We start from the raw sequence: 12,158 nt of genomic DNA, 5'->3' as shown, positions 1-12,158 counted from the left end.
TGTGAAGAAGAACAGGCCTGTTCCATACCTGTCCCGTAGGTGATGTACTATCCATCCATCTTCCGTTGGCTTACCCTGTCACGGTCCTGTGACAGGGTAAGCCAGAAAATTCACGGGACACGACTGGGGGGCAAACTGGACAGGATCGCACACTCACATCCTCAAGTACAAACTTTACGGACATTTCAGAGACTACATAATTAATCAAACGTACATTCACCGATAAAGCAGGCATAAGTAACCTCGAACTGATTCATAATAAAAATAACAGCATAACGGCAGTATTTTATTTGTTCATTTGGAGTTCATCCTACGGACTCTTGGACTTCACTAGCAATCTCGCGAGATTTCCCAGATAAACGCATCCCCCTCCCCACACACGCATACACACACTTTCATCTGGTCCAGCCTTCGTTCTTTCCTCTCTGTGGCCCCGCTCCCACACGCCCTCCCGGCCGTGGCTGTCAGCGGGTATCCGCGTCGAGCTGCGGCTCCTCCCCCCGGTCCTGTTCCCTGCGGAGGTAGCCGCGTCCTGCGCATCGCACCGGCCTGCGCTGCACGCACGGGGGTGTCATATCATATCTGTCCGGTGGCTTTTGCATGATCTGATCAGTAATGGCGTCGGACAGCAGTGATACGGAGGAGTACTACGATGCTGCGGAGGACGTCAGTGCTGGTACCTCTCCTAACATGTAAGTATTTTTCCCGAGGAGTCGCTGCATTATATGCAGTATATGTGTAATAATATTGCGGAGAGATAAATTCCCACCACCCCAGCGGCGTACACTTAAGTCTAAATCGCAAATGCAGGACAACAATGAATGAAAGAATTATTATTATTATTATTATTATTATTATTAATAATAATAATAATAATGATACTAATAATAATGCAAGTAAAGAAGTCGATTTCACTAATTGCGACAAGCGCAGAGAGAGTTATTGTTTAATTTCTACAGATTTGGGAGATTAATTACTGAAGCACAGATCTAGAAGAGAGACGGCCTTTGATTTTATAACATTTCTATGGATAATTATGATTTATCGTTTAAAATTAATCTTGTGCTGCAGCAGTGCGTGAACGTCTATACGGGCCTTCTGTTGTCATTTAAACGCCAAGATGATTTAGATGATTTATATGACGTAGGATGTAAATGAGCTGGTTTTAATGTGGTGCTTAGTTGAGCAAATATTTTATTGGGTTCTTATCTGCTAAAATGTTCCGCGTTTCTACCATAACTATATGTCCAGTTAAATAAGCAGCAAATGACTTACACTGCGAATGTTTGTTGCTGGCTTTGTGTACTTTTCTCTTTTCAGATCTCATAATATTTTAATCTCTTTTGCATCCCAGGTCTCCTGCGAAGTTTGTGCTTCCTTCAGCAAAGGTAGGAGCAGGTCTCCATGTAGCTTGATGCAAGAACTTTCATGATTTCATACTATGTTTAACCAGAAACACTGGACTTTACCTTAATCCCTGGAACAAACTGTGCTTGACCACTAAATTTGGGATACCTGTGGGTGACAGTTCATTAAATAAATCATTTATTATCCCTTTAGTCTTTAGAAATTTTTTTATCTCCTAGCTTGCTTGATTATGATTATAAACCTGTACCTTTCTTGAGGGTCACACATAGCTACGGGAGAAGTTTCTGATCCTCCATCTGCAGGTAGGGGGCGCTGGTTAGCTGGGCTGTTATGAAACTGGAAAAACGAGCAGGAAATCACATGATGGGTTTGATGGCATCTGTCGCGAATGGGAGCCATCGCCATGGTGACCAGCATCCATTTTCTGAGTGGTTGGAAGCTGCTTGTGTTGTTATTGTGTTGAGGTCTGGTTTGAGGGGCGGGGGTTCACTGTAAATATTTGGTGTTCGGGTGGGTCAGTGTGAAGGTCTGGTGTGGGGTGTCTGTGAGGGGGGGGGGTCATGGTGAATGTCAGTAGGGATAACCCCTTAACTTGGTATCTTTCACCCTGCAGGTTAGCAGGACAGGCACCCCGCAAGACCCATGCGAGCCCCCCCATGATGACTCCATCCAGGTGAGTCTGCCTCCACATGTCCCGCCCCTTTTTCCTGTCTCAACCAATCACAGCTAATACTGCTCAGCTCATTGTGGTATTTATCCATGTTGCTTGATGCTGATTTGTTAACGTTATGGAGATGCGTTCTGGGAAGTGCTGGGCAGAACCAATCGTGGGTGGGATTATTTTATGTTTGTAGTCACTACCTTGTCTTCTTTTTGGTCTCCACTTTGGTGAAACAGTCAGTAGTTAAACGAGGGCAGTAATCCCACCCACTGTGCGTTTTGAAACCAAATTCAAACTCCAAAAGAAAAGATTTAAGTATATTTGGATGCTTTTTGGAGCTGAATGTTAAAATCAGGCACCAGGGGTTTCTCTGTGGGTCATGGTGCTGTCTCCATGGCCAGATCATTGACAGCATCATCGAGGAGAGTCAGAAAGGGAGCAACGCCGATGAGCTGCTCCTTGCCGCTGAGGGAGGCGGGGCCAGCACCGCAGCACCCTATGATGAAGGATGGAGTTTAGGGGAGCCAATCACAGTGGGCCTAGGTGAGGGGGGAGGGGCTGTGAAAGCTCCACCCCCGGACATTACCAGCACACTTGTCCAGGAGCAGATGGACTCTGAGGACCAGCGTGAGGACACAGGGGGGGCGGGAGCCGAGGCAGCCGACCGGGGGCTTGCCGGACCCCTCCCCGTGGAGCCTGACATCGTCGCCAGCACTAAAAGACTGCCACCACCGAAGGTCGCACCCCAGAGCGGATCCCGCCCCCCCAAGCCGCCCCCACCCTCCCTGCCGGCGACTCTGCTACTCAAGCCCACCCCGGACTCTGTACGGTCCCCGGGACTGGAAGGTGCAGAGATCAGAACCTTCATGAGGCTCCTCTCCTGCTATTTGTGAATGTGACGGAATTGTATTTTTTTATTAGTTTATTACTGATTATCACAATCCTGCAGCCCGTGACATGTGAGCAGTGTTAGCCCGTGTCCCCACAGAGCCGTGCGGCCTGCTCTCCCCCGGCGACCCCGGGGACTGTGTCACCAGAGAGCTGCAGTGTCACCTGGACCTAGTCAGCGCCACCAGCGGGGACACGGTGGTGACGGCCCTGGTTTGTGACCACCCAGAATCAAACGGCCCCTCACCTGGCCGTGTGAGTCACTGACGCGGATCAGCTAATGGTCCAACTGAACGGGTCATTCGGAGATCTAGCTGTTTGTAAAATACGTCGCCTTAGGAATCATGTGTCTGGTTCATCTTTGTCAGAATGAGGAGCCGACCCCGGTCACCCCCGACAGCGAGACCCCAGGACCCCGGCGCCCCCGGACCCATTCTGGCCGTGAGCTGACCGACGAGGTAGGGAAGCCCCTCCTGAATCACCAAGTCTCTCTCCTCCTTACAATGATCCATTATTTTCCGGGAGGGTGGGAGTCCTGCCCAGTGTTGTGCTTTTAAACATTGCTGGTGAAAAATAAATCCTTCCAGGAATGTGGCTGTGAGTCAACGCAGGTGCTGCCCACTGCATGCCAACATAAAATCACACATTTACAGATTACGTTCTGTTCTGGGGGCGGTATGTGGCTCAGCGGATTAGATCAGCGTGTCGAAAGGTTGCTGGCTCGAATCCCAGGGCTGGTGGCCCTCTGCCACCCATCGGGCAAGACCCCCCAACCCCTAATGGCCCCAGGGGTGTCAGACACTAGCTGATCCTGTGTGGTGAGCCCCACCCCCCCGCCCCCAAGCTTGCCGTGTCTCCCAGGGAGCAAGAAGAAACAAGCAAAAAGATCATTTCCCCATTGTGGAAGAAAAAATTATTACTATTATGTATATTATGTAATTTTGGATTGGTTTTGTCTGTAGAAGAAAAAAGCAGCTTAAAGAGTATTCAACTGATTGGTTGAAACACAATCCCGGTCTGGACTTGTACACTCTGCACCTGAATTATCCAACTCTGAATGCTGCTGAAATCAGCCTTATTGCAGCAGTTACCCTTTAACAGAAAGAGGGTGTGGCCTTTAACAGAAAGAGGGCGTGGCTGTTAATAGAATGAGGGTGGGGCCTTTAACAGAAAGAGGGCGTGGGTGTTAATAGAATGAGGGTGGGGCCTTTAACAGAAAGAGGGCGTGGCTGTTAATAGAATGAGGGTGGGGCCTTTAACAGAAAGAGGGCGTGGCTGTTAATAGAATGAGGGTGTGGCCTTTAACAGAAAGAGGGCGTGGCTGTTAATAGAATGAGGGTGGGGCCTTTAACGGAAAGAGGGCGTGGCTGTTAATAGAATGAGGGTGGGGCCTTTAACAGAAAGAGGGCGTGGCTGTTAATAGAATGAGGGTGGGGCCTTTAACAGAAAGAGGGCGTGGCTGTTAATAGAATGAGGGTGTGGCCTTTAACAGAAAGAGGGCGTGGCTGTTAATAGAATGAGGGTGGGGCCTTTAACAGAAAGAGGGCGTGGCTGTTAATAGAATGAGGGTGGGGCCTTTAACAGAAAGAGGGCGTGGCTGTTAATAGAATGAGGGTGGGGCCTTTAACGGAAAGAGGGCGAGGGCTTTAAAAGAAAGAGCGTGACTGTTAACAGAAAGAGGGTGTGGTCTTTAGTAGAAGGAAGGTGTGGCCTGGCCAGTAGTTTTTCTGCTTTACATCTGTGTTTCCGTGGAACAGGAGATCCTGGCCAGTGTGATGATTAAGAACCTGGACACTGGGGAGGAGATCCCGCTCAGCCTGGCAGAGGAGAAGCTGATCTCCGGCATCAACCCTCTCTCTCTGCATATTATGAGGCGCACTAAGGAATACGTGACGTAAGGAACACGGCGCCCCCTGTCTGTTTTGAGGTGTAATGCAGGCCCCACACTCACATAGTACCCAGAGCCTGTCAGATATGTCACGACATGGTAACTGGTATTTTGGGGAGTCCTGCTTAGTCTGGAGAAATGTCCGAATCTCAGGTGGTCTGAGCGTCTGTTCCCTTCGCAGGAATGATGCCGTGCATTCGGACGATGAGGACAAACCCACAATGCATTTGGGAGAAGCGGACAAGGGGAAACTGAGGCAGAGGACGTGAGCAGTGGGGGGGGGGGGGCTGGGGGGGTTGGACAGGTGGCAGGGCGGGGCACCACGCGGTGGTACAGCATGGTCACGTTTCTTCTATTGCCCCCGTTCGTCCCCCCAGCACAAAATTCAAGAAGTTTTTAGGCAAATCTGTGAAGAGGGCCAAACACCTGGCGGAGGGGTATGGAGAGAAGGCCGTGAAGAAGGTGAAGAGCGTTCGGGACGAAGGTACGGGCCGGGAACCTAGGGCTGGGTATCCCTCAAAAATTTCCGATACCAATACAGATACCTTGACTGTGATAGCGGTTCCGGAACGATACTTTTTTCGATACCGATTTCATACAATTCATAACACATTCTAGTGCAAATCGTTAGTTTTAGTTTCCAGCTCCTTAGCATTTTTATACACTCTGAGCAGTCTCAAAACATAAAAGATATTTAGCTTAAGTTCATGGCTGTACAAGATGTGACTGCATATGGCAGATCCCCTGGAATAGCGATGGTGCCCAGCAGGTAAAAAAAAACTGTAGCACAAAGAAACTGCACATGGAGGACTTGAGCAGAAAATCAATTCCAACGAATTAATGCATTAATATTGTTATGAATTGCAGGTCCTTCACCCTCCCTAGATACAAGTCACAAATGCAAAGAGTGGGTTATACGCAATATTACATAAATTATGGCAAAGCAGTAGGATAAATACGGTAAAAATGTATATACGTTAAAAACAAAAATCTTTGTTTGCATGTCGGTTTGCGAAAACACACTGATTATTAAACTTTATTGAAATGTAGGCTAGTATAATCTGGGTTAAACTTGATGGGTTATTTGAAAAATAATAAGGTTCTTCTTATTCACATACTGTTCCTTTAAGAAGCAGAACCACTGCATACAGTCCAGAATGCGGTTTGGTTTCACCTGAAAGGCTGAGTAGCCTATGGGCCCATTAAGGGTTATCTGGTCATAAACAACCTACAAAATGTTTACAAGTGATTGAAATTCACATGCCTTAGGCTACAAGTTAATCACGGTTTGATCCGGTTGGTAATATCACTAAAGCAAATCTGCCATTCATGAGAAAACACAAAGTATTCTGAGCAGATTTGACGGAAGATTTGTGGGCAAAATGCACGTTTAATAGCGTTATAGTGTATTCTCAGCTGCACGCAGCAATTACATTTACTCCTTCGGTTTCGAAATTTAGTACGAAATGACGAGGCATTTTCAATACTCAATAGTATCTAAGTCATTCGGTTAGTGTCAAAAAGTATTTAAGTTCGGTACCCAGCCCTATCAGAACTGCAACTGGGCTTGGTAGAGCTGCAACTGGAACTGAGAGACCCGGAACTGGAACCAGAACTGGGCTGACTAGAACTGGAACTGGAACCTGGTGGGCTGGAACCATAAGTGGAACTGGGCGGACTGGAACCGAGCAAGCATACCTGATGCTCGCTACTGATGGAGGCTGTCCTGTTCTGATCCAGTGTTCCACATGGACCCAGACGAACCATCCTCCAGTGACGATGAGGGCATGCCCTACACCCGACCCGTCAAGTTCAAGGCCGCCCACGGATTCAAGGGCCCGTTTGACTTCGATCAGATCAAGGTGGTGCAAGACCTGAGTGGGGAGCACATGGTACGGCCTTGACCCGCCCCCCCCCCGCCCCCTCACCACGAGCACAGACCTCCCTAAATAGTGGAGGCCTGTCTGAACATGACTGTACCCCGGTATCTCCAGGGTGCGGTCTGGACCATGAAGTTCTCTCACTGCGGGAGGGTTCTGGCCACGGCGGGTCAGGACAACGTGGTCCGAATCTGGGTCCTGAAAAACGCCTTCGACTACTTCAACCACATGAGGCTGAAGTACAACACGGAAGGTAGGCCAGCTGGGGCTCCACAGTGACCCCTGCAGGCAGGAAGTAACACGTTTTTAATTCATAGCAACTCATTTCAACTATAGTGTCTGGTGTTTTCTGTCACATGGGGGCTGCAAATCAGGCCCATAACCCAACGGTTTGAGGACTCTCTTAGGGTCTATGGGTGTGTAATGTGAATATAACGCAGTAAGTGTTCTGTACTTAAATTGCCTTAAATAAATCTGTTTAACCATGTAGTTTCATGGGGTTGAGGTGTAAAATGTACAGCCGATCCTGGGAGTGAGACACTGGACTGTAATCTCTGGGAAGTGTGCGGTTTTGTGTGGTACTTCTCAACACGGACCTGTCTCCCTCATCGGGTCAGGGCGAGTGTCCCCCTCCCCATCGCAGGAGAGTGTGGGCTCCTCCAAATCGGACACGGATGTGGGGGTGAGTCCTGTTTTTTTTTTTTTAGAAGTTTGTGTTGTGTTGGTTGTCGAAGGGGCGGGGCCACCTGCGGGCTTTACGCAGGCTTGCATCTCTGACCTACCCTGAGAAATCACCTTCCCAAAAAACAGCCTGTTTCCTTTGCACTGTCCTAGATTCACAGCACTGATGAGGAGTTAAGTGGGGCAGACAGACACGCCCCTTTTCGGCCGGTCCCCTTCTGCAAGTACAAGGGCCACACGGCTGACCTCCTGGACCTGTCCTGGTCGAAGGTGAGAGGTCGAAGGTCATGGCGCTGAGGCTCACACATGCAAACTGTCATGGCTGCTAATGCCCAGTGCCTCTCGCCCCTCGCCTCAGAACTACTTCCTGCTGTCCTCGTCCATGGATAAGACTGTCCGTCTCTGGCACATCTCCAGGAGAGAATGCCTGGTCTGTTTCCAGCACATCGACTTTGTAACGGCCATCGCGTTCCACCCCAGGGTGAGCGAATCCCTCCCACAGTCTTCTGCTGCCCGACGCAGGTTGCCACGGTAACCAGCCTCCATCTCGTCACCAGGACGACAGGTACTTCCTAAGCGGCTCCCTGGATGGCAAGCTGCGGCTCTGGAATATTCCCGACAAGAAGGTGGCGCTGTGGAACGAGGTGGACGGGCAGAGCCGCCTCATCACCGCCGCCAATTTCTGCCAGAATGGGAAGTACGCCGTCATCGGCACATATGATGGGCGCTGCATCTTCTACGACACTGAGGCGAGTGGTTAATGGGGTCAGGGGAATGACAGTCACCCACCACACAGAGGGTCACATGACATTAAGGTGTTCTGATTGGATGAGAATGTATTTGGGAAGTCGGTTTGTCTGAAGTTGATTTATTTTTGGTTTTTCAGCACCTCAAATACCACACGCAGATCCATGTGCGGTCCACCAGGGGTAGGAACCGCGTGGGCCGTAAAATAACCGGGATTGAACCGCTGCCAGGGGAAAATAAGGTGTGGTCTGATACTATAACGCCAACTCACTCAGCTAATCAGAGTAGCTCTTACTAGTGTCACTCAGCCAATCACATTAGCTCTCACTGGTTTAACTCACCCAATCACATTAGCTCTTACTGCTGTCACTCGGCCAATCAGATTAGGTCCTGCAGGAGTAACTGTGGTATTTGTATAGTAGGGAAATTTTACCTCAGCAGGATATTGCTTTATTTCTGGCAGATTTTGGTGACCTCCAATGACTCAAGGATCCGCCTGTATGACCTGAGGGACCTTTCTTTATCGATGAAGTACAAAGGTTACGTCAACAGCAGCAGTCAGATCAAGGCCACCTTTAGGTCAGGCCCATGTCTCTGTCCAGCCTTTGCCCGTGGGGCAACAAATGGGGTTTTCTTCCATGGTTTTTGACACCGGTTGTGATTTTTTTCGCTACGCTGCCTCTTTTTCAGCCACGATTACTCCTTCATCATCAGTGGCTCAGAGGACAAATACGTCTACATTTGGAGTACCTACCATGATTTAAGCAAGTTTGCCTCTGTCCGGAGGGATCGCAATGACTTCTGGGAAGGAATTAAAGGTAAGATGACCCGCCCCATTCTCCCCGTGTACCTACCTCAGGGCTCGACATATCACAGTGGCTATTTCCTGGAGGCTGCTGCCTGATTCCCCACCCGAGTGGAACAAAAACATGCATTTTGAGAATGGAGGAGATGTGAAATCCTCAGATTGCTAATTTCCCGGGAATGGGTCACGTGACGTGGCTGCTCCCAGCAGCTGTATCACCTGTCCATCGCACATCCCAGCTGCCTGTCTATATTTCCCACTTGTCTTCCCAGCCCACAACGCGGCGGTAACGTCGGCCATCTTTGCGTCACATCCCGGCCTGATCGTCCCGCCCGCGGACTGCGCGGAGAAGCCAAATGTAGGGCACGGGAGCGGGGATCCGGAGGTCATTCCATCAGGTGAGTCTGGGGAGGGGTATCTCAGGAGCACCAATGTCAGGCCCCCCCCCAGAAGACTGACGGATGGTTTGTCCCGCTCCTCAGGGGCCCTCCGGACGGGACACACCGAGGTCCTCCTTTCAGCTGACTTCACTGGGGCCATCAAAGTGTTTGTCAACGTGAAAAAGTGACGAGAAGCACGCACCCCCCTCCCCCCCAGATCGGGGAAGTGTTTTTGTGTCAGAGCAGTCATGTTCAGCCATACCTGCACCTGTGTACCTGCGCCACCTTGTGGAAGGACATGAGATTGCAGCTTCCAGCACACAGGGGCAGGTCCTCGGACAGGAGTAATGTGAAGACGACCGAACGGCACGGTGCCATGCTGTTTTTAGAACGTTATCCTCTCCACTGGGGTGAGAGAGGGAGCAGTAGAGGCTCAGCCTGCACCCTGTACTGTATCTGCACAGCGTCTCACTAGGGACTTGTGACAGACACTGCTGCTGAATGATGGACACATCGTGAGCCCTGATTGGTCCACATATAGTTGAACACGCCCACTTTAACCACACCCCTCTTTTCTCATTATTGCCCTTAATTGAAGCACCAACTTTTTAGAATAATCATATTTTTTTATTATCTAAACAGGAGCTGATGTATTTGATGTTTGTTTTTAATCACTCCGTAAAAAATGGTTTCATATGAATTTTTTCTTAACCAAGACACACTTACTAACTGGGCTATTAATAATAGAAACTTTATTGAGCCCTGTGGGGAAATTCTCTTTACGCCTCCCCCAACTTGCTCTCCGCAGCACTCCGGGAGTTGGGGGTTAAGGGGTTTGCTCAAGGGCCCAGAGACATATGACTGTTCTGCTGCTTCTAGGCTTGAACCCACAACCTTCCGATCACAGGCAGAGAGACTTAGCCCACAACCTTCCGATCACAGGCAGAGAGACTTACCCCACAACCTTCCGATCACAGGCAGAGAGACTTAGCCCACAACCTTCCGATCACAGGCAGAGAGATTTAGCCCACTGAGCCACACACTGCCCCTATATTTACACTTTTTTCATCTGACACTTTTATCCAAAGCCACTTGCAGTAGAAGGAAAGGTCACTGGGATTTGAACCCACAACTTTTGGGTCACTAGTGCAATGCTCTGATTTTTGTAGGTCCTGTAGCTCATTTCCACACAACTGGTGTAATTAGGAATGACCAGTTATAGGTATGCTATTAAATGCTATTGAACAATAAGCCAATGAAGATTTTTCATTTCCTCATCAGTACAAATCAGTTTATTCTGCTCTGGGCACTTTTTATACTACAGCGTTAAAGTTACAGTCTGTTACTTCGTGTGATTTTTTTTTACAGGGTTATGAAGCCATTATTATTATTTTTATGTTTATTTACAGCAGCCAATGGAAAGAGATAAAAATGAAAGGTCAGATGTCAGATGATTGACAGGACAATACGGTTTATCGGCCTGTTCCCTCTGCCCACACTGTATGACACACTTTTAAAAGCTGCCATGATTTAATCAACCAATCAGTGTGGTGAGCTACGTAGCTAGGCCCCGCCCCCCCAGGGAAGGGTCAGGGGTCACCGAGGCCGCTCATTGCAGGGTGACCATGCGGCTGCCTCGGCCCCTGCCCCTCCACAGCCTATGTCCCCAGCCTCCGCGGATCTTCAGGTTGGTGAAGCGGTCGTTGAGCGTTAGACTGGTCTGCGAGGCAGAGAATCATAAGGACCCAAAAGTCAGGTGGCACGTAATTATTAAAATACATTGTTGTATTCACACAGGCAAAAGTGAAGGACACCTTGGGGGCCTTTCTCACACTGGGCAACCAATGATGACCCGCTAACTGTCATTAACTGTAGTGTCAAGCTGAGCTGAATCTCCTGGTTTGTGCCGGAAGGTCCTACCTGGTTGGATACAGCCTTGAAGTTGAATCTCAGAGGGATGCCTTTGGGCTGGGGAGATGCAAAGTCTCCTTCCCCCAGAGGTCTGTCACTCACAGAAGGCTGGATTGCCCTGTTCCCGGGGGGAGGGATTAAGTGGACAGAGTGTTTGGCTAAGGCAGTGTTTCTCAAACCGGTCCTTGTGGACCCTCAGATTATCTATGCTCCCTAACAGACAGTCCACATTGTTCCTCTATCCCAAGGTCCTGGTAGGGTGCAGTTTGAGAAACACTGCTCTAAGGTTTGGTTCATCTCATATCACTCCTCATCTAACTGAATGCAATAGGCGCGCACCAGTTTAACGAAGCAGACACTCGTGCTAACAGTGCCCCCTTGTGGTAACAAATAATAAGATCATCACTTCGGAATGCTGATGGTAGTCCTGCTGTGCTCTTAACACAAATCTGATTGTTCCTCAGCGATTGAGTAAACTAATGTTAAACCAAATGGTTACAGAAACACAAAAATAGGCATGTGGATATACGTATTAGCTTATTTGCAAATGCAGAAAAATGAGCCATTAAAAAGAAAACCGACTGGTATTTTTAACGGACTTCCTAAAAATGTGCTGATAATGTACTTTCTGCCTCACGTGTATGTCGGACATCAGTAGCCGCCAAATAAATAATAATGTACCTTCCGATGTAGCTACAGGACTTACTGCGGATCCGAGTTCGCCTTCGAGTTCGGTAGTGATACTGTCAAGATGGATCCAGAAGAGGGCGCCTTCCCCCACCTTTGGGCGAGATTGAAACGGGTCTCAGGCACGGCGAGGTGGAAAGCCCGCGTCTCCGAAAGCCATCCGACACCTTCCCTACCTTCTCACTTTCTGAAATCGCTCCGGTTTTTCGCCCCATTTCCAGGAACTAAACTACAGAGGAAAAAAAACTCGATTTAACTGCTC

At 49.1% G+C, this 12,158-nt stretch overlaps 2 protein-coding genes across 2 annotated transcripts in view; one reads left to right on the top strand and one right to left on the bottom strand.

Moving 5' to 3' along the window:
* Positions 1-556: 556 nt before the first annotated feature.
* LOC111860807 (WD repeat-containing protein 44-like) lies at positions 557-10,856 on the top strand. Its single transcript, XM_023844827.2, has 20 exons — positions 557-692; positions 1,355-1,388; positions 1,982-2,041; positions 2,431-2,875; positions 3,018-3,172; positions 3,286-3,375; positions 4,675-4,811; positions 4,987-5,070; positions 5,183-5,289; positions 6,546-6,697; positions 6,800-6,938; positions 7,303-7,367; positions 7,520-7,636; positions 7,725-7,847; positions 7,924-8,115; positions 8,253-8,354; positions 8,577-8,692; positions 8,804-8,931; positions 9,191-9,316; positions 9,401-10,856. The coding sequence occupies exons 1-20, from the start codon at positions 616-618 to the stop codon at positions 9,484-9,486; spliced, it is 2,535 nt and encodes an 844-aa protein (XP_023700595.2). The 5' UTR covers positions 557-615; the 3' UTR covers positions 9,487-10,856.
* Positions 10,561-12,158, bottom strand: part of LOC111860811 (UAP56-interacting factor-like) — a 5,086-nt gene continuing 3,488 nt past the window's right edge. Inside the window, exons 6-9 of the mRNA XM_023844840.2 lie at positions 12,073-12,125; positions 11,916-11,990; positions 11,219-11,327; positions 10,561-11,018 (exon numbers count right to left, since the gene is read on the bottom strand). Coding sequence (XP_023700608.2) covers positions 10,908-11,018; positions 11,219-11,327; positions 11,916-11,990; positions 12,073-12,125 — 348 coding nt within the window. The 3' untranslated portion in view covers positions 10,561-10,907. The remainder of the gene's footprint in view (positions 11,019-11,218; positions 11,328-11,915; positions 11,991-12,072; positions 12,126-12,158) is intronic.

Source organism: Paramormyrops kingsleyae, chromosome 24 (genome assembly GCF_048594095.1).
Source record: "Paramormyrops kingsleyae isolate MSU_618 chromosome 24, PKINGS_0.4, whole genome shotgun sequence".
NCBI lineage: Eukaryota > Metazoa > Chordata > Actinopteri > Osteoglossiformes > Mormyridae > Paramormyrops > Paramormyrops kingsleyae.
Note: the sequence above shows the minus strand (reverse complement) of the source record. Positions and strands in the feature narration are given on the sequence as shown.

Coding starts and splice junctions, on each gene's coding strand:
- LOC111860807 (XM_023844827.2), top strand. CDS start 616: ATGGCGTCGGACAGCAGTGATACGGAGGAGTACTACGATGCTGCGGAG. Junction 2,876..3,017: donor ACGGTCCCCGGGACTGGAAG/GTGCAGAGATCA, acceptor GTGTCCCCACAG/AGCCGTGCGGCCTGCTCTCC. Junction 9,317..9,400: donor TCCGGAGGTCATTCCATCAG/GTGAGTCTGGGG, acceptor CCCGCTCCTCAG/GGGCCCTCCGGACGGGACAC.